This window comes from Chlorocebus sabaeus, chromosome 20, assembly GCF_047675955.1.
Source record: "Chlorocebus sabaeus isolate Y175 chromosome 20, mChlSab1.0.hap1, whole genome shotgun sequence".
Classification (NCBI taxonomy): Eukaryota; Metazoa; Chordata; class Mammalia; order Primates; family Cercopithecidae; genus Chlorocebus; species Chlorocebus sabaeus.
This window is the reverse complement of record NC_132923.1, coordinates 118,138,171-118,156,241: the sequence shown is the minus strand read 5'-3', so window position 1 is coordinate 118,156,241 and position 18,071 is coordinate 118,138,171. Positions and strand designations below refer to the sequence as shown.

At 52.4% G+C, this 18,071-nt stretch overlaps 1 protein-coding gene across 3 annotated transcripts in view; it reads right to left on the bottom strand.

Annotated features, from left to right (window-relative positions):
* ALDH4A1 (aldehyde dehydrogenase 4 family member A1) overlaps positions 1–17,184 on the bottom strand; it is a 31,743-nt gene extending 14,559 nt beyond the window's left edge. Inside the window, exons 1-5 of one of the 3 annotated variants that reach the window (XM_037988735.2) lie at positions 16,913–17,039; positions 5,608–5,704; positions 3,967–4,060; positions 3,312–3,404; positions 413–460 (exon numbers count right to left, since the gene is read on the bottom strand). Coding sequence is in view for 1 of the 3 variants with exons in the window: in XM_007980283.3 (XP_007978474.3) it covers positions 413–460; positions 3,312–3,404; positions 3,967–4,060; positions 16,913–16,974 (297 nt within the window). In the remaining 2 variants the exon portion in view is untranslated. Of the gene's footprint in view, positions 1–412; positions 461–3,311; positions 3,405–3,966; positions 4,061–5,607; positions 5,705–16,912 lie in introns of all 3 variants that reach the window. The other 2 variants (XR_494486.3, XM_007980283.3) reach the window with 2 other exon arrangements.
* Positions 17,185–18,071: the final 887 nt, after the last annotated feature.

Sequence of the window (18,071 nt, the reverse complement as noted above, 5' to 3'; positions counted from 1 at the left end):
CACACAATGCCAGCTCCCGGACCCCCAGTCACCCCAGCCCCTCCTGCTGGCCCTTTCCAGTGCCAATTCTCGGCCTGGCTTTCCATCGATGGTGTCTCCAATTGCCCTGACTCAGCCTTCCAGAATCCACCTCCTCCCCAGTCCAAGATCTGCCCCACCACGGGCATGTCAGGGAACGTCTCGGCTCTGGCTGAGGCAGCTTGCATTTGGCTCAAGTTAACCTTTGCATGCCTGGCCCAGTCAAAGACATCACGCAGGGACTCCCTCAGTGCCAGCCACCCCCTGCCCACCTATCTACCATGGCCAAAGAAGGACACAGCAACTGATGCCCACCCCCATATCAGCAGTTGGCAGGGCAGGGCAGAGGCAGCAACCCTAACCTCCCGGTCACCAGCAGCAAGGGCTCACTCACCTTGTCTGCATAACAGAACTTGGCCACCTTGTGTCCATGGTTAAAAGGCTGAAAGGAGAGAGAAGTGAGGTCCCTGTCCAGGAGGGAGGTGCCAGGTAAGGATGGAGAGGGCCGGGCTCAGAGCTGGTTTTCCAGGAAAGTCCTGGACACGCCTGCTGTCCCTGGCCTGCTCCCATGAAGCCCTCCCCAGTGCCCAGGCCACAGGTTGCTCCCTATTAAGGGTGCTGGTGTACCCACTATACGATGAGTAAGACATGGCTCCTTCTCCGAAAGGCTCACCGTCCAGGAGAAAGGCATACACCACAGGGTCTTTCCAGGAAAGCACGGACCTTTGTGGTCAGGGAGACATCGGTTCGAATCCTGGCTCTGCCACCTACTAGCTGTGAGGCCCCAGGTAAGCTCGCTTCCTCCCCTAAGTCTCCTCATCTAGGAAATGCGGGCTGCCCTCCCTGTCTCTTAGCATGGACAGGAGAACCAAAGGGGATCATGGATGAAAATTCTTTGGTCCAGCATGAGGCTATGACCACGGGCAACATGACCAGGTGAGGTCAAAAAGAACGCACCGGTGTTGTGAAATGCTTGGGACTTCTGCCCTGCCCCGAAGCCATTATGGACAGAGCAATTGCTTCCTAAGCCCCAGATTTACTAATCTAAATAGGAAGATCCTCAACAAACATTTATAAACAGAACCTGGTGTTGGTTCAAACCGCACCATTTTGTAAGCTCCCCACTATTTTTCAGACCTTGGTCCAAGTAAAACATTTCATGGGAGCTCAGGTCATGAGAAACATCCGGCTCAGCCACCTGTGACCGCAAGGCGGACAAAGGCCCACCTAAAGAAACTTCCCTATCAGCCGGGCGCGGTGGCTCACGCCTGCAATCCCAGCATTTTGGGAGGCCGAGGCGGGCGGATCACAAGGTCAGGAGATTGAGACCATCCTGGCTAACACGGTGAAACCCCGTCTCTACTAAAAATACAAAAAATTAGCCGGGCGAGGTGGCGAGCGCCTGTAGTCCCAGCTACTTGGGAGGCTGAGGCAGGAGAACGGCATGAACCCGGGAGGCAGAGCTTACAGTGAGCCAAGATCTCGCCACTGCACTCCAGCCTGGGCGACAGAGCAAGACTGTCTCAAAAAAAAAGGAAGAAAAAAGAAACATCCCTATCATATCTTGCTGGGTAAAGGTATAAGGAACACCACGATGACATCCCACTGGAGGGGGCCAAACCGCCTGATCATAACAACATCTTATCAATATCCTGCCAGGCAGTAAGCCATACTGCCCAGACCCGTCCACGCATACCGATGAGTACCCCAGCCTGGAAGCAGCAGTGGGCCCTGGCATTAAGCTGGTCCCCCACTTCCTCAGGTTTCTGCAATATACGGTGTTGCTGCCTCAGCCGCCCTCTCTGTGTGTGTGTGTCTTTCTTTAACCCTCATCTTCCCTTCAAAACCTAATGCCTGGCAGTGGTGAATGCCAGCACGACCAACGGAGCAGGGAGAAATTTGACTTCTTTCCTTCCCAGGGCTGGCAAGAGAGTTTATATCACAACAGCTAACACTTTTGCTACCTATCCATCTTCTGGTGAGTTATTGGAGCTTTCCTGTCTAAAACAGTAGCCACGAGCCACATTTCACATGCTGGACAACCACACGTGGCTCGTGGCCGCTGGAACAGACAATGCAGATCTGGCACATTTCTGCCATCACTGGAGGAAATTCTATTAGCCAGTGCTGGTCTAGGCTTGAGTAGAAAGTGACCATTCTCCTTCACGTTAAACCTTGGCACAGTCACTGTGTATTCTGACCCTACCTGAGATTGGCCTGTGATGCTTAGGGGCTGAGAAGGTGGCTGCAACCTGGGCCCCAGTGGACTGCAGAGCCCCGTCAGCGCTATGTCCCAGCAAACATAGATCCTGCCCTCACACGCCCCAGTACCCCAAATGTCTGGTGCCACAGTGATCAGCACATGGCCAGAACCTCCAGCCAGGTCGGCGAGGCAATGTGGGAAATGAAAATTAGCAGTATCTACCCAGGGCCTTATCAGAATGCCGGAGCCTCACTGCCTGGAAAAATCCCAGCTGCCATGCGGCCTCGGACGCCCGGGGAGCTGCAGGTAAGGGCAGGCTCTAGGCAGTTACAGAGACAACCAGGGAGCTGGGCGGTGGGTGCTGCTGTCAGTTGGCACCTGCACACACACCCAGTGCAGACAGAGTGACCTGGCCAATGCCTGCAGACCCCAGGCCACGCTTAGACAGCTCCAGGCAGTCCTGACCCAGCGACAAGAGCTCCAGGACACCTCTGTGGTCAACTCCTGTCCCAGGCTGTCCTGGGAACCTTCAGACTGGGGGACCTGGGTCCTCCCGCTCAGTCACCCCTCCCCCTGCACACATCTGCCCAGGGTTTCAGCCAGACAGAGCTAGAATGTGCTTGCCCTGTTTGCAAAAGGCCTGACCTTTTACTCTCCTCCAAATCACAGACCTATGAGTTTCCTGGCCCATGTAAAGTGCCTGCCAGTTTCTGGAAGGATAAACTCCAAGCATGGGAGCTTCTTAGGCCAATGCCATCTGAGGAGCTCATGGCCTGGGGCCCAGCTTTTTGCCATTAGCTCCCAAATCCCTTTGGCAAGAAATCTGTGAGGAATAACAGAAGATGCTGTGTGGACCCCTCATGGCCTTTCTTGCCCAGACACAGGGTGCCGCTAGCAGCTGGATGCAGTGTGGGTGCCGTCCTTTGCTTTGGGAAGTTTTACTGGTCCACAGAATTCAAAATCTGGGGTTGGGAGGGGCACTATAAAGGCCTTGAAGTCAGAGCCCACACATTATAAGCTTACGAGCTGTCAGAGAAAGAGGTCACATATTCAGGGGAGGGGCTGAGCGCTGCCCACCCGCTGGACATACCGACACCTGGTACTGCACGTCCGATGTCCACACCTCCTCATCCCCCACCACGCATGGGATGGCTTCCGTCCGGCCCTTCAGGTCCTTCAAGGCCTGGGGAGAGGGACGAGAGCGGGTATGGTCACTGCCTTCCTCGCTTCCTCCCATCTAAAACCCCAAGGCAGAGTCCACAGACAGAGATGCCCAGGCTGACACAGAAATGAGATGGGGGCCAGGATGGGTCGGCGGCCATCAGAGAACATGTGCTCCCCTCAGGGGCAGCCGAACTCTGCTCCAGCCATTGTCACCCTGCAGGAAGGTGAGGTCTACCCATGACACAGAGATAAAAAAACTGCACCTGAAACTTATGTGAAATCTCATGATCTTTAAAATGCTGGCAATTAACTGGAAAACATGTTTAAGTATAAAACAACTGGGCTTATGACATCTGACCTGGCCTGAGAAGCCCCAAAGTAGCTCTAGGCTGCCACCCTGGTCCTCACAGCTGTTCCCACACTCCAGACCCACAGCCCTCCCAGGCTTCCTCCCAAGGCGGGGAGCAAGGGTAGAAGTGGGTGATGGCTGCAGGCACGGAGCACTAGCTCAGGGCTGCTGGACGTGGCCTCTGCTCCATGCCCTGCACCTCTCGGGTGCCCCCCCCCCACCCTCCCGTTACCTTTTGCAGGGCCTCTCGCTCAGGGCTGCCTTGCGTGAAGGCTAAGACGGGCTCGTTGGCCACCTTCAGGGAGGAGGTGTGCTTCCACCGCAGCCTGGGACACAAGGGCAGGGGACAGAGGCAGAGAGGTCAGTAGTGGCCCCATCACCAGACCCCGACCCCTCTACCTCCAACAGGGGGTCCTAGGTGGGTACCCAGGGCCTGAAATCCAATGCAACTAGAAAGTAGGGGCTCAAAAACCCACCTTGGGCTGGGCACGGTGGCTCAGCACTTTGGGAGACCGAGGTGGGCAAATCACTTGAGGTCAGGAGTTCAAGACCAGCCTGGCCAACATGGTGAAATTCTGTCTCTACTAAAAATACTTAAAACATTAGCAAGGTGTGGTGGCGTGTGTGCCTGTAGTCCCAACTACTCGGGAGGCTGAGGCAGGAGAATCGCTTGAACCCAGGAGGCAGAGGTTGCAGTGAGCCAAGATCATGCCACTGCACTCCAGCCTGGGTGAGAGAGCGAAAAACTCCGTCTCAAAACAAAAACCCACCTTGGGGGTCCACAACCCAAGGTTCAAGTCCCAGTCCCATGGTTGTGTGTCCTTGAGCCTGTGACTTGCCTCCTCTGAGCATGGTTCTACATCTATCAAGTAAAAATAATCGCACTGAACTCATGTGGTTGTTTGAAGTTTAAACACATAGATGCAAAACCATGTTTAAAGTATTTTGCACATGCAAAGTGTTATTCTCCCTTTCTTCTCCCACAAGGCAGGCTTTATCCTGAAAAGACCCAAATTCCTTCTCTTTCTAAGCTGAAAGGGCAGCACATTCCAGAACACAGTCTCCTCAGAATGTGAACCAGCTGAGATCCTCTTGGCACAAAGGGCTGAGAGCTCCGGGTGGGCAGGAATGTCCAAGATGTGGACCATGAACTTGGAGGGCTGCCCCGAGCTCAGCTCACGACCCAGGAGGGCTGGCCCTGGGGGTGAGGTGTCTGATTCCAGGGCACTGAGCCTCAAGAACTCCTTGCTCAAATCCACTGACCTCTTTCCACCACCCCCGACCACATCTGAGGGTCACAAGGTGGGAGGTCAGGTGGCTCAAAGCTAGGACGCTGGGGTCAGTCATTCCAGAGCTGGAGCCTCAGCTCTGCCACCTCCCAGCTGTGGGACTTCCCCTTCAGGCCTGTTTCCCCCTCTGTAAATGAGAAGAATCATGATGACAAAGTCAGCTAACGCCCAAAGGGCACTTGAAATTGACAAACTTCCCATCTACCGTGGCATCGGATGGGCCCCACCAGCCACCTCTCTACAGAAATAAGGTCATTTCGGTCCTAAAAGGAAAATGACTAGTTCAAGATCAAGAGTAGGAAAAACCTGCACTTGAGTCCAGAAGGCCCAGACATCATCTCTCTCGGGTGTCAATGACCCCAGACAACCCAGAACAGCTGGAGGTGCACAGGTGGGGCTCACTGGTCGGCACAATGAGGGACACAGCATGAGGCACCACAGGGCATCTCAGTAAGCTGCTGTTAGGAAACCCATGGGGTTTGGTAGGGTGACTTGAGGAGGGTTTCAGGAAGCCAGGGTGAGCTCTGGATTAGCTGCTGTCAGAAAGTGGGGGTGAGGCTGACTGGGAAAAAAGGAACATTTACCAAGATATTTGGTGCTTTGTGGGTGGCACAGAGATCTTGTTTTTGTCTGTGCTTAGACAAAAATCATGAAGAAGAGGCCGGGCACGGTGGCTCACACCTGTAATCAAAGCAGTTTGGGAGGCCAAGGTGAGCGGATCACTTGAGGTCAGGAGTTTGAGACCAGCCTGGCCAATATGGTAAAACCCCGTCTCTACGAAAACTACAAAAATTAGCTGGGCATAGTGGCCTGCTCCTGTACTCCCAGCTACTTGGGAGGCTGAGGCAGGAGAATCGCTTGAACCTGGGAGGCAGAGGTTGCAGTGAGCTGAGATCATGCCACCGCACTCCAGCCTGGATGACAGAGCGAGATTCCGTCTCAAGGAAAAAAAAAAAAAAAAAAAAAATCAGGAAGAGGGCTTATTGTGTCTCATCTGATTATAGTCTCAGAGGGACATGGCCTGAGGCTAGTGTTCTGAGATTGTTTATGCCCTATAGGAGACAGAATGGCCTGGCTATGAGTGTCAGGGGCCAGGAGTCTGGGGCTCAACAACCCAGCTGGGAAGGTCTGAAGGAAGGACACAAAACCAAGGGAGCATGGCCAGACCCTATGTTCATTCCGCAAGGTTGACTGATGACCTGCCGGGTCTCTGGTGTCATCTCAGACCCTGGAGATAAAGCAGTGACAGAGACAGCAAGGCCTCTGGCTGCACACAGGTGACCTTCAGTGTGAGGCCTGGTCAGGAAATAAGCAAGGTAACTGTCAGGCCTCTGAGCCCAAATCAAGCCATCGCATCCCCTGTGACTTGAAGGTATACGCCCAGATGGCCCGAAGTAACTGAAGAATCACAGAAGAAGTGCAAATGCCCTGCCCCACCTTAACCGATGACATTCCACCACAAAAGAAGTGAAAATGGCCGGTCCTTGTCTTAAGTGATGACGTTACCTTGTGAAAGTCCTTTTCCTGGCTCATCCTGACTCCAAAATCTCCCCCACTGAGCACCTTGTGACCCCCACTCCTGCCCATCAGAGAACAACCCCCCTTTGACTGTAATTTTCCATTACCTACCCAAATCCTATAAAACGGCGCCACCCTTATCTCCCTTCGCTGACTCTCTTTTCGGACTCAGCCCGCCTGCACCCAGGTGAAATAAACAGCCATGTTGCTCACGCAAAGCCTGTTTGGTGGTCTCTTCACACGGACGCGCATGACAGTAACCACAGATGGTGAGCATGGCAATGAGTAAACAACGGGGAGAATAGGGCTGCTTCAGCCACGGTGGTCAGGGAAGGCCTCTCTGAGGAGGTGACCCTGAGAGAGACTTAAAGGAGGCTTGAGAGGAGCTGAGAAGAGCATCCCAGGTAGAAGGAGGCAGAGGGAGGGGCTGAGGGGCCTGCATGGTTGAGGCAGAGGGAGAGGCAGGGGCAGGGGCCAAGATCCTGGCAGGTAAAGTGAGTACATGGGACCTTCTCTCCCTCCTCATCCACATCCACCCTGGGCCAGCAGCTCTGCACGCCCCACCCTCACTTTGCCTCCAGCAAAGTGAGCACAGAAGACCTTCTCTCCACTCCCCTCCCCTCCCCATCAACCTCCACCCTGAGCCGTAGCTGTGTACCCCCCCACCCCCACTCTGCCTCCCACTAGCTGTGTGACCTTGGGCAAGTCACTTGTCTTGAAGCCAGTTTCCTTCTGTAAAACACTGACACCCCCTCATGGGGTTACTATGGAGATCTGATAACGATAAATACATTAAATCTGCATTGCCCTCTCCCACCTACTGTCATGGGAAGAATGGAGAGGCAGCCGTGAGTCTCCACAGTCCCTCAGGAAGGGGCAAGGGGGTGTCAATCCCCTGGGACCATCTGGAAGCTTCTGACAGGCACCTCAGCTAAGCTCCTGACCATGTATTCCAGCAGCGCTCCAGGCCTCAACAGCACCACACCCACCAAAGGTGGTGAGCCAGATATCACCATCAACTCTTTCAGCCGAGAAGTGGAACTCTGTCCCAGTCTCCCTTTGGAGCCCAGGTCCTGGTGGACGGGAAAAGCACAGGACCCAGAAGCAGACAAATCTGGAAGCAAAGCTCACACCTGCTCCATGACCTCAGTGCATTCTTAGAAAGTCTGCGAGCCTCAGTTTCCTCACCTGGAAAATGGGGACAATACTACTGAAAAGAGAAAAATAGCTCAGAGCAGTGTGAGCTATGTGAAGTATGCAAAATGTTATGAGGCCCGGGGAGACACAAACACAGACCTGAGTCATGCCCTTTGCATCCACGCCCGGTGGCAATTATTTCAAGGCATTTTGTTTCTGACTAGCTGCCTCATCCATTAATTTTATGATCCTGGAAAGCGTCACACAAAGAACAACGCACAGCCAATCAGTAGCTTTTTTTTTTTTTTTTGATTCGGAGTCTCATTCTGCAGCCCAGGATGGAGTGCAATGGTGCCATCTCAGCTCACTGCAACCTCCGCCTCCCGGGTTCAAGCAATTCTCCTCCCCCAGCCTCCCGAGTAGCTGGGATTACAGGTGCCCACCACCACACCCAGCTCATTTTTGGTATTTTTAGTAGAGATTGAGTTTCACCAGGTTAGCCAGGCTGGTCTCGAACTCCTGACCTCAAGTGATCCACCCGCTTTGGCCTCCCAAAGTGCTGGGATTACAGGCGTGAACTTGGCCAGTAGCTTATATTGTTTTAATACAAATTTTTGGTAAATGACTTAGAAACTGCCTCTTTCCCCTGCACCTTAAAAAGCCCACTTGTTACTACAGTTAATCGGAGTGTATATTCAGGGTAACGTGAATCTATGCTCCCCGGTGGCCATCCTCAACTTCAGAGCCTGAATAAACTCTACTTAATCCTACTTTCTGAATCTCACTATTTAAGGTTGACGCAATGCACCTTGCAGGGTCATCAGGAGGATTAAAAGTGTTGGCCTTTCCTTACCCCTCCTGCTCTTGCTTTCCAAAGAAAACTGTAAAGGTCTCAGAATGCTATGTCACATGGGCTCCCAGATGCCCCCAAAAATCACAGCCTCAGGGGCTGGCCCAGGTACTGAGCAACTACTGGAGGAATCCACAGCACCATATTCCATCCCCAGGTTAAAACGTAGTAGGCAGGCTGCAGTGGTTCATGCCTGTAATCCCAGCACTTTGGGAGGCCGAGGTGGGCAGATCGCTTGAGGTCAGGAGCTCGAGACCAGTCTAGCCAACGTGGTGAAACCCCATCTGTACTAAAACCACACACACAAAAAAAAAATTAGCCAGATGTGGTGGCGCACACCTATACACCCAGCTACTCAGGAGGCTGAGGCAGGAGAATCACTTGAATCTGGGAGGTAGAGGTAGCAGTGAGCCCGATCATGCCACTGCACTCCAGCCTGGGCAACAGAGCAAGACTCCGTCTCAAAATGAATGAATGAATGAATGAATGAATGAACGTAGTAGCAGCCAGTTCTCCTTTCTCCATTCCCTCTCAGGAAACGTCAGAGATAGAGATCCTGTAGGCCTCTCTCCCCCTTCCACAGGGCAGAGACCCAGATGCCCACTGTGACCTCAGGATCACATGCCCCCATGGCTTTCTCTGTGCCTGGAAGTCTCCAAGCACCGGCCCAGCTGTCCATCCATCAGTCTGAGTGTGGCCTGGAGAACAGACACTAGTTCAAAGTTCAGCCTGAGTCAACTGCAGCTAAAAATAACCTAGGGACTCCCATCAATGTTTTCTTTTTTATTTTTATGTTTTCATTCATGAACCATTTTGGACTAACAGGAGTACTCATTCACTGGCTGCTAGGGTGAAGGCAGAGATGAATCAGTCACAGGACTTGGGGCCTCTATGAGGATCCATGAGGACCTTCTTGGCATTCCTCATCCATTCATGCATTTATGCAGTCAGTACACATTTATTCCACATGGCAAGGATGCAGAGATAAATCGGATCAGGTCAATAACAGCTCCCTCAATAATTCAGCATGCGTTTTCCAAGTACCCAGGAAGTGCCTGGCTCTGGGGGGCGGATATGGATCCAACTCAACCTTTCTCAGAGCAGCCCTCAATCTTCCCACTTAGGGAAAGTGGCACAAGACAGAGTCTGAATCTGACTCAGGTTTCCCTGAAAATCTGCAGTGCCCTTTCTGCTCGTGCCCTAGGCCTGAGACCTCGAGTTCGTCCCCCTCGAGGGGGACCAACTTGTAGACTTGTTGGTCTACAAGTGGGATCTGATCTGCGAAGGCCATGCACCATTTCACCTCCTGCACCGGAAGATGTCAGGGCTACAAGTGCTGGCATCTGATCCACGAAGGCCATGCACCATTTCACCTCCTGCGGCGGGAGACGTCAGGGCTGCAAGCACTGGGATCCAGTCCATGAAGGCCATGCACCATTTCACCTCCTGCGGCGGGAGATGTCAGGGTTACAAGTACTGAGATATGATCTACAAAGGCCATGCACCGTTTCACCTCCTGCACCAGATGTCAGGGTTGCAAGGAGCTGTAGGCCAGCCAATGCAGCTTCAGAAATCGACAGAGGGAAAAACTGGAAAGACACAGAGGGCCCGGCCTCCACCTTGTCCAAGACACCTGGTCCGAGGCACTATTCACTTTCACCTGGACTCATGCCATGCCAGTCCTGCTCCAGTCTCCAAGTCCTTCAAGTCCACACCGCAACCAAAGTTAACATGGAAATCTGATCATTAGAGAGATGGCGCAGTGGGGAGCTCAGTGAGAAACTACTCAGTGGCTTCTCATTTCTTCTAAAATAAAGACATCAGAATCCTTACCAAGGCCTCCAAATGTATTCCCCGTCACTCTGCCCCATTTGCTGCAACCCAGCCACCCCGGTCTTTTCTGGGGTCCCCTCAGCTTGAGATGGCCTCCATTGGTCCAACCTCACACAGCTGGAATGGGGCTCCTATCGGATCCTCTCATAGCTCTAGACTTTTCTGGAAGCACTAGTGACAAGCCTATTATAGAGCTCTGACTGACCACCTGTGTGCCCGCCAGTCCACAGGCTCCACACAGCCAGCCCGTACCCATTCCATTCACCACCAGGCACCCCAAGCCTAACACACGGACCGGCCACAGTAAGCACCTGAGAAATACAATCAATGTATGAGTGTCGGAGCTGACGCCAGGCCCCCAGGACTGGACTCCAAGGCCAGTGCTCTTCTGCTATCACCTGGGGCTGCACACAGGCCCCCTGGGTTCCCGAGTGGCTAGGGTGAGGGCTTGCCAAGGACAAGGAGAGGAGAAATTGAAAGGAAATTATCTTTGCTTCATTTAGCCTCCTGGATTGTCCAGCTGTTATCTGGAGCCTGATAAGGCTAATCCTCCGTATCACTGAGATAAAGGCAACACCAGGTGAGCAGAGAAAGTGCAGTGCCCAGAGCAGGGCCAGGAGGGAAAGAAAGGCCCGGCCGGGCACAGTGGCTCACACCTGTAATCCCAAAACTTTGGGAGGCCGAGGCGGGTGGATCACTTGAGGTCAGGAGTTGGAAACCAGCCTGGCCAACATGGTGAAACTTCGTCTCTACTAAAAATACAAAACTTAGCTGGGCATGGTGGCACGTGCCTGTAATCCCATCTACCTGGGAGGCTGAGGAAGAAGAATTGCTTGAATCCGGGAAGTAGAGGTTGGAGTGAGCCAAAATCATGTCACTGCACTCCAGCCTGGGCAACAGAGTGAGACGCTGTCTCAAAAAAAAAAAAAGAAAGGAAAACCCGACACCAGACGCCAGGGATGAACTGCTTCAGCCACTGCCCAGCAAACAGGCAATGTTTGTCAAGCACTTGCCACCACATGCCAAGCACTAACCTAAGTGAGACAGGATCACCTCACTGAATCCACCACACAAATGTATGAGGGAGGCATGACAGGTTGAGCATCGCTGATCCAAAAATCCAAAATCTGAAATACTCCAAAATCTGAAACTTTTCTGAGTACCAACATGACGCTCAAAGGAAATGCTCATTGGAGCATTTTGGACTTTGGAACTTGGGAGCAGGGATGCTCAACTGGTTCAGCAAATTCTCCAAAATCCAACAAAGTCCAATATACAAAACACTTTTGGCCGGGCCCAGTGGCTCATGCCTGTAATCCCAGCACTTTGGGATCCCCTGGGGTCCCCTCTGCTTGAGATGCCCTCCACTGGTCCAACCTCACACAGCTGGAATGGGGCTCCTATCGGATCCTCTCAGGCCAAGGAGGGCGGATCACTTGAGGTCAGGAATTCGAGACCAGCCTGGCCAACATGGCAAAACCCCACCTCTACTAAAAATACAAAAATTAGCTGGACGTGGTGGCGTGTGCCTGTTGTCTCAGCTACTTAGGAGGCTGAAGCAGGAAGATGGCTTGAGCCCAGGAGGAGAAGGCTGCAGTGAGCCAAGATCTTGCCATTATACTCCAGCCTGGGCGATAGCTCGAGACTCCGTCTCAAAAAAATAAAAACCCAAAAAACGAAACACTCTGTTCTCAAGCATTTCAGATGAGGGATATTCAACCATAGAATGATCTGTTTACAGATGAGGTTCTGAGTTACTCACTCCTGGCTCAGGTCACAGCTCATGAGTGACACAGCAGGATTTGAACCCAGGTCTTCCTTACTCAGGAGACTTACAGTATGGCTGAAGCACCTGCAACATCTCAGAGGCCCACGGTCAGGTGGGGTGATGGGACACGTTCATCCTCCTCACCATACAGCTAGAACCTCATTTCCACCTGAGGAAAGTAGCCACCCCAAGGTCGGCAGTGACTTGCCCAAGGTCACTCAGCTGTCCATTGGCACTGCAGCTCAGCCCAGGGCGTCTTCACTCCACGCCATGACCTCTGTCAGGAGAGGGAAGGTTTGGGGATTAAGGAGCCTGCAAGAAGGGGAGAAATCTCTTCCATCCCGAGGTGAGCAGGGTCAAAACCCTAATAGAAGGTCAGGCACGGTGGCTCATGCCTATAATCCCAGCACTCTGGGAGGCCAAGGCAGGAGGATCACTTCAGCCCAGGAGGTTGAGACCATCCTGGCTAACACGGTGAAACCCCATCTCTACAAAAAAAATACAAAAAGTAGCTGGGCATGGTGATGTGCGCCTGTAGTTCCAACTACTTGGGAGGCTGAGGTGGGAAGATGACCGAGCCCAGGAGGTTGAGGCTGCCGTAAGCTGAGATAGTGACACTGTACTCCAGTCTGGGCAACAGAGTGAGACCCTGTCTCCAAAACAACAACAATAATAATAACAGAAGGGGTTTGGCATCTGGGGTACTTAATTGGAATAAAGGGAAGAGACCGAGGACATCTGAGTTCCATACCTTCCCTCCTGCCACCATCCTTCACTGCTGGGACCCTGCCGTCTTGATATTCCTGATCGAAGATGATCATTCCAGGAAGCCCATTGGTGGGAGAGGGGATCATCATAACTGCAGCAGCATTTACTGAGTATTCCAGATGCTGGGCACTCCAAAGTGCTTTTCATGTGTGAGACCACTTAACCCACAGGGCAATGCTATGAGGTAACTACTACTGTCATCTTTATTTTCCATATGAGAACATAAAGGAGCCCAGAGAGGGTGAGTAACCTGCCCAGGGCCACAGAGCTGCCAAGAGTTGCAGCCAGGATCCAAGCCATGCTGTGTTCTCAGCCATCTCAACAGCAACTGTTCAACGCCTACTGTGTGCTGGGCCAGAGGCAGGCTGCTCCCGGGGTGCCACTGTCAAGCACTGCCTCAGTGGCGCTTTCACTACTTTAGAAGTGTGAAGATAATCACATGTTTTAATTATTCTTCCACTCAAATACTCACAGAGCACACATTCGGTACCAGGCACCCAGGAAACCACTGGTCGCATCACTGCTAATCCTTGCAGCCACCTGCTATGTGGCTGTTAATACATCCCCATTTTGCAGATGAGGATACTGAAGGGACAGAAGCTGCCTTGCCAAGGCCACAAAGCACTGGATGGGCTCACCGAGGTGGCCAGCAGCACATTCCAGGCCAAAGGCACTGCCCCAGCCACTGGTTGGAGGAGTTCAAGAGCAGAGAATGTCCAAGGAATGGTGGGAAATGCCAGCCACCGACCCAGGGCAAGCTGTGCCCATCCAAGGGCCGGGCAGACTGGGAAACGCATTGGGTGCTTTTGATATTTTGAAAATTAAACCATCAGGTAGCCTGAGAAGAGTACAAAATCACCTAGGATCACTGCAGGGGACACGGTAGTAGCCAATTCTGGCCCATAAGGCCCCTGATGTCAGATGGGGTGAGCAGGAGTCATGTCTGGGCTTGGCACAAGAAGGAAGGAACAGAAATGAACTCTTATAAGCCTACTACATGCCTGGGCTGGCTATTCATCTGTATCCTGCCTGTTTCCAAAGAGAACTGAGGACACCAATGGTAAAGCTGATTGAGAAAAGAACAGGAAGTCAGGGTTAAAGGAGAAAAGAGGCAGTCAGTTGGGAGGTGTTCACCAGCTCAAGGCCTTGGACAAGTTTTTCTTAATTTCCATGGGCCTCAGTTGTTAAATCTGTGAAATAGGGGTGGTAACCCCTACATCACAGGCTGCTGAGAGGCTGAGTAAAATAATCCACATGAAAAGTAAATGGCAGTCATTGTCATCAGCCGCCATCTCTGGGCCCACCTATGAAGGCCACATGCTTATGGTGATTGTCCTGAGGCCGGGCTGTGATAAATATCGGTTGACAAGCAAGGGCTCACATGACAAGTTCATTCATTCCCTAAATGTTTGCCAAGGGCTTACCAGGTGCCAGACACAGTTCCAGGGCCTGGGAATATACTGTAAGGCAGACAAGTGTATAAAGGGAAAAAACAAGCTACAATAAAGTACTGGCAGATGAGCTTGTTTCTATGAGTTTCTTTTTTTTTTAAAAAAAAAGCATATATATTCATGGAAAGTTAAAGGACATGAATCAAAATGTTAACAGTGGGTACCTCTGTGTGGTACAATTTAGGTGATTTTTCTATTTTTTTTGCCCTATCTGTAGTTTTCACAATTGACATGTATTAAACTAAAAGAAAACATGTATCAAGGGTATTTTTTAAAACTGGCAGAGATTCCTGGCACTCAAGGCAAAAAAAGAAAACACTAAGAAACATCTCCCATACCCATTCCTCAAAAGCAGTGGTTTTTCTCAGGACTAGAGTTTTACACATAGGACACTGAGGGATGTCACTGAAAACGCCGGGCAACTGTTTCCCCATAAATGCAGACACGGCACGCCACAGGTGTGCCCTAAATGTTCGTTGAGTACATGAACAAGTGATCGAATACCAAAGCTGTTCCTCTAGAGCAGTGGCTCTCAACCAGAGGTGATTTTTGTCCCCCAGGGAACATCTGGCAATGTCTGGGAACTTGCGTTTCCTGTTAGGGCCAGAACTTCTTTTGTAACTGTCAGGGCGGGGGGTGCCCCTGACATGGAGTGGGTAAAGGCCAAGGACACTGCTAAACATTCTACAGTGCACAGGACAGACTCCATAACAACAAAAATGTAGCCCCAAATGTGAATCGTGGTGAGGGTGAGAAATCCTGTCCAGGGCATGCGGCCAGCTGCTGCATCAAAGGAGTAACCTGAGCCCAGGGAAACGGTTGCGAAACGCTCTTTCTCTTTCCCCTCTCAGTTCAGGAGGCCTCATAATTCAGAGCATAAATCTGGATTTAGACCAACTGTAATTTCAGTCATATATCTCTGAATGGCAGATCATTTCCCATGATAATACAGGAATGAGACAGTACTTATCGGCTCGGTGTTAAGCCCGTGGTGCTTGATTGCTTGATAATTATTATTGTTATCATGGGCTTATCTTTTAGAATATGGATTGCTTTTTACTAGATATCGGAGGTTTTTTCTATGCATTTCTCCCCTATTAAGCTGAAAACTCCTCAAAGGCCCCACCCCATGTAAATTCCCTGGGTACTCCTCACCTCTAGGGTGTTTGGTAGAGCATCAGCTCACAGTAGGCACTCAGTATAACACTGGACTCTATCAGCCCCATCTTCCTGGGCCTCAGAGTGCAGGCAAGGCCTGCAAATGGCATCGCACAGGGAGTATGGCAAGTGTGGCCCCAGTCTCAGCCTAGAAGAGGAACTCTTCTGTCCCATGTCCTCTTTCTGCACCTTTTCCTATCCCCTCCTCACCCACAGAGGACACACAGCAGGGTTGAAACTCACTTGTGTTCAGGGCACCACCATGCCATCCCTTGGGGGAAGGGAGAGGGCCACTGATTAACTCAGAAAGGGCACAGCTCATCAGGAGAGAGACAGCCGCTAACAGCCCCGGAGGTCAAGCAAACAAAACTCAAATGGGAGGAGGTGCTGACCCACAGGTGGGCAGCCCCGCCAGACTAGGATCCCCTCTGGGGCAGGGTCTGTGTCCCACCCACCTCTCCAAACCTAGCCCCGAGTTGGAGGGGCTCTCTGAGAATATTTGTCACTGAGTGGGCAAGGATCCAGACACCCGGCTCCACAATGTCAGGGTTTGCAAATCTGGATTTGAAGGGCAGCTCCACCCCTGAACTGCTCCTGGTTTTCTTCATTATTTGGAATAATATCTGCCTCACAGGAGTGAGAAGTTTAAAAAGAGGTGATAATGATGATGATTATGGCGATAATCACAACCGGGCGCTGCCTTTGTGCCGGGTACTGTTCAGTGTACTCCTCGTGTAATAACCACTTAATCCTCATGGTAAGACACCTGCCAAGTGCCTGGCCAGCATTTGGTTCATTATAAGCACTCCATAAATATGATTATTCCACCTACAAGAAAAAAGGAGTCCCTCTTTTCTATCCAACATTTAACTTGAAAAAAAAAAAAAAGCGGGCGGCGGGGTGCGGGGGGAGCGGAAAAGAGAGAGGCAGAAATCCTGGTAGAAGGAGAGGAGGACTCGGGGAATCCGGGGCGGGATGGGGGCACTGAACGTGGGACGAGGGTGGGGAAGTGAGATGTGTGGTGTGCTAAAAAACAGACGTGCCCCTCGGGGGAAGCTCGCAAATTGTGAAGATACAGTATTAGGAGTGATACGAGTGACTACAGAGGTTACTTTCCGAGCGTGGGAACCGGCAGGGCCCCGAGGCACCCTACTCGGTCGCAGGATTCGGGAAGAGGGGTCCCCTCGCTAAAGCAAGGTGACTACCTGAGGGAGGAGGCTAAGGGATCTCAGTGGGAGAAAGGCCTGTGTGGGGGTCGGAGGGGAGCCCCTGAGGAACCCGGCGGTGACCGAAGCAGCTTGGGGGTACGGCATGGAGGGAGTGCAGCGCGGGGGACGCCCAGTGACTCCCAGGCTCCCGGGCCCCAGGCGCGCGCTCGGGCCGCCCCGGGCCCCGTGCTCACTCACCCGGCCCCGGTCCAGGGGCGGGACAGGAGGGCGCGGCGGAGCGCGGACGCCGGCAGCAGCATCTCTGGGTCGCAGCGGGGTTGTTCGCTTGCTGGGCCGCCCAGGCGCCGCTAGAATGCACAGCCCGTCCCGAGCGCACCACCTCGATCCGCGGGGGGAAACGGATCACGCCGGCTGTCCTCCGAGCTCGGGATCAGCCGAAGTTCCACTATATTTAGCTTCGGCTAATAAAAAGCATCTGTTCATGCCATAATAGGGGCATAACACAACACAGGGCAAGGGAACCCGAAAGCGAAGTCCTGAAATGCATGCGTTTTCCCCTCCTCTCGTTATGGTATGACCCGAGAGGGCGTGAACCCCTCCGACCAATCAGAGTGACACACCAAAGCTTCTGAACCAATCAACGGTGCAGTCCTGTTGCAGCCTTCCAAAGTGGAGCAGAGAGGGGCTGAATAGAGCCAATGAGATAACCGGAATGGGACACGTGCTGAAGCGGGGCGGAAGGACTCGCTGCGCCCGGCCCTCTGGTGTGCGCCCGGAGTCCGGTGGGCGTCAGACTGACTTCTTTCAGGCCGCCAGTGATTTGTGCGAGGCCGGAAACCTGTCCGCTACCAGACTCCTCGACCCCGCAGGGCCACAGCGCAGCCAGCTCCCTGCTGCTTCCCGGGGACTGCCCCTGGAATGAGCCTGCCTTCCAGCCTCATTGGCCAGGACCCAGCCACCCTCCACCTACCCGCCAGGCCCGGCGCTGGCCAGCTTCTTAGCTTTCTTGCAGATTACGATCAATGCAAGATAAAACCTGAGCTGGCCAACGCTTAGCTTTTCATTTTAAAGCGTTTGGCCGCAAAACCAGTTGTTCCTGAGCCTTTTACCCCCAAGTAAAAATGTCAGCTTTGCAAAATGTTGTGTGCTTGGTAAACACTGGAATGCTATTTAAAACTTGGATTCTGAAGTCTTCTCTGATGACGAGGTCTCAGGGACCCAATCTATTCCTAAAGTAATGTTACGTTTCCTTACTCTCTCTTCTAATTTGTTTATATTTCTTCCAGCAGCATGAACCGGGCACCTGCTTAGGAGTCAGTTCCGATGCTGATTCTGGTTCCTCAATAGGGCACTAGGCAGACTACAGATCCTTTCTGGGCCTCAGTTTCCTCATCTG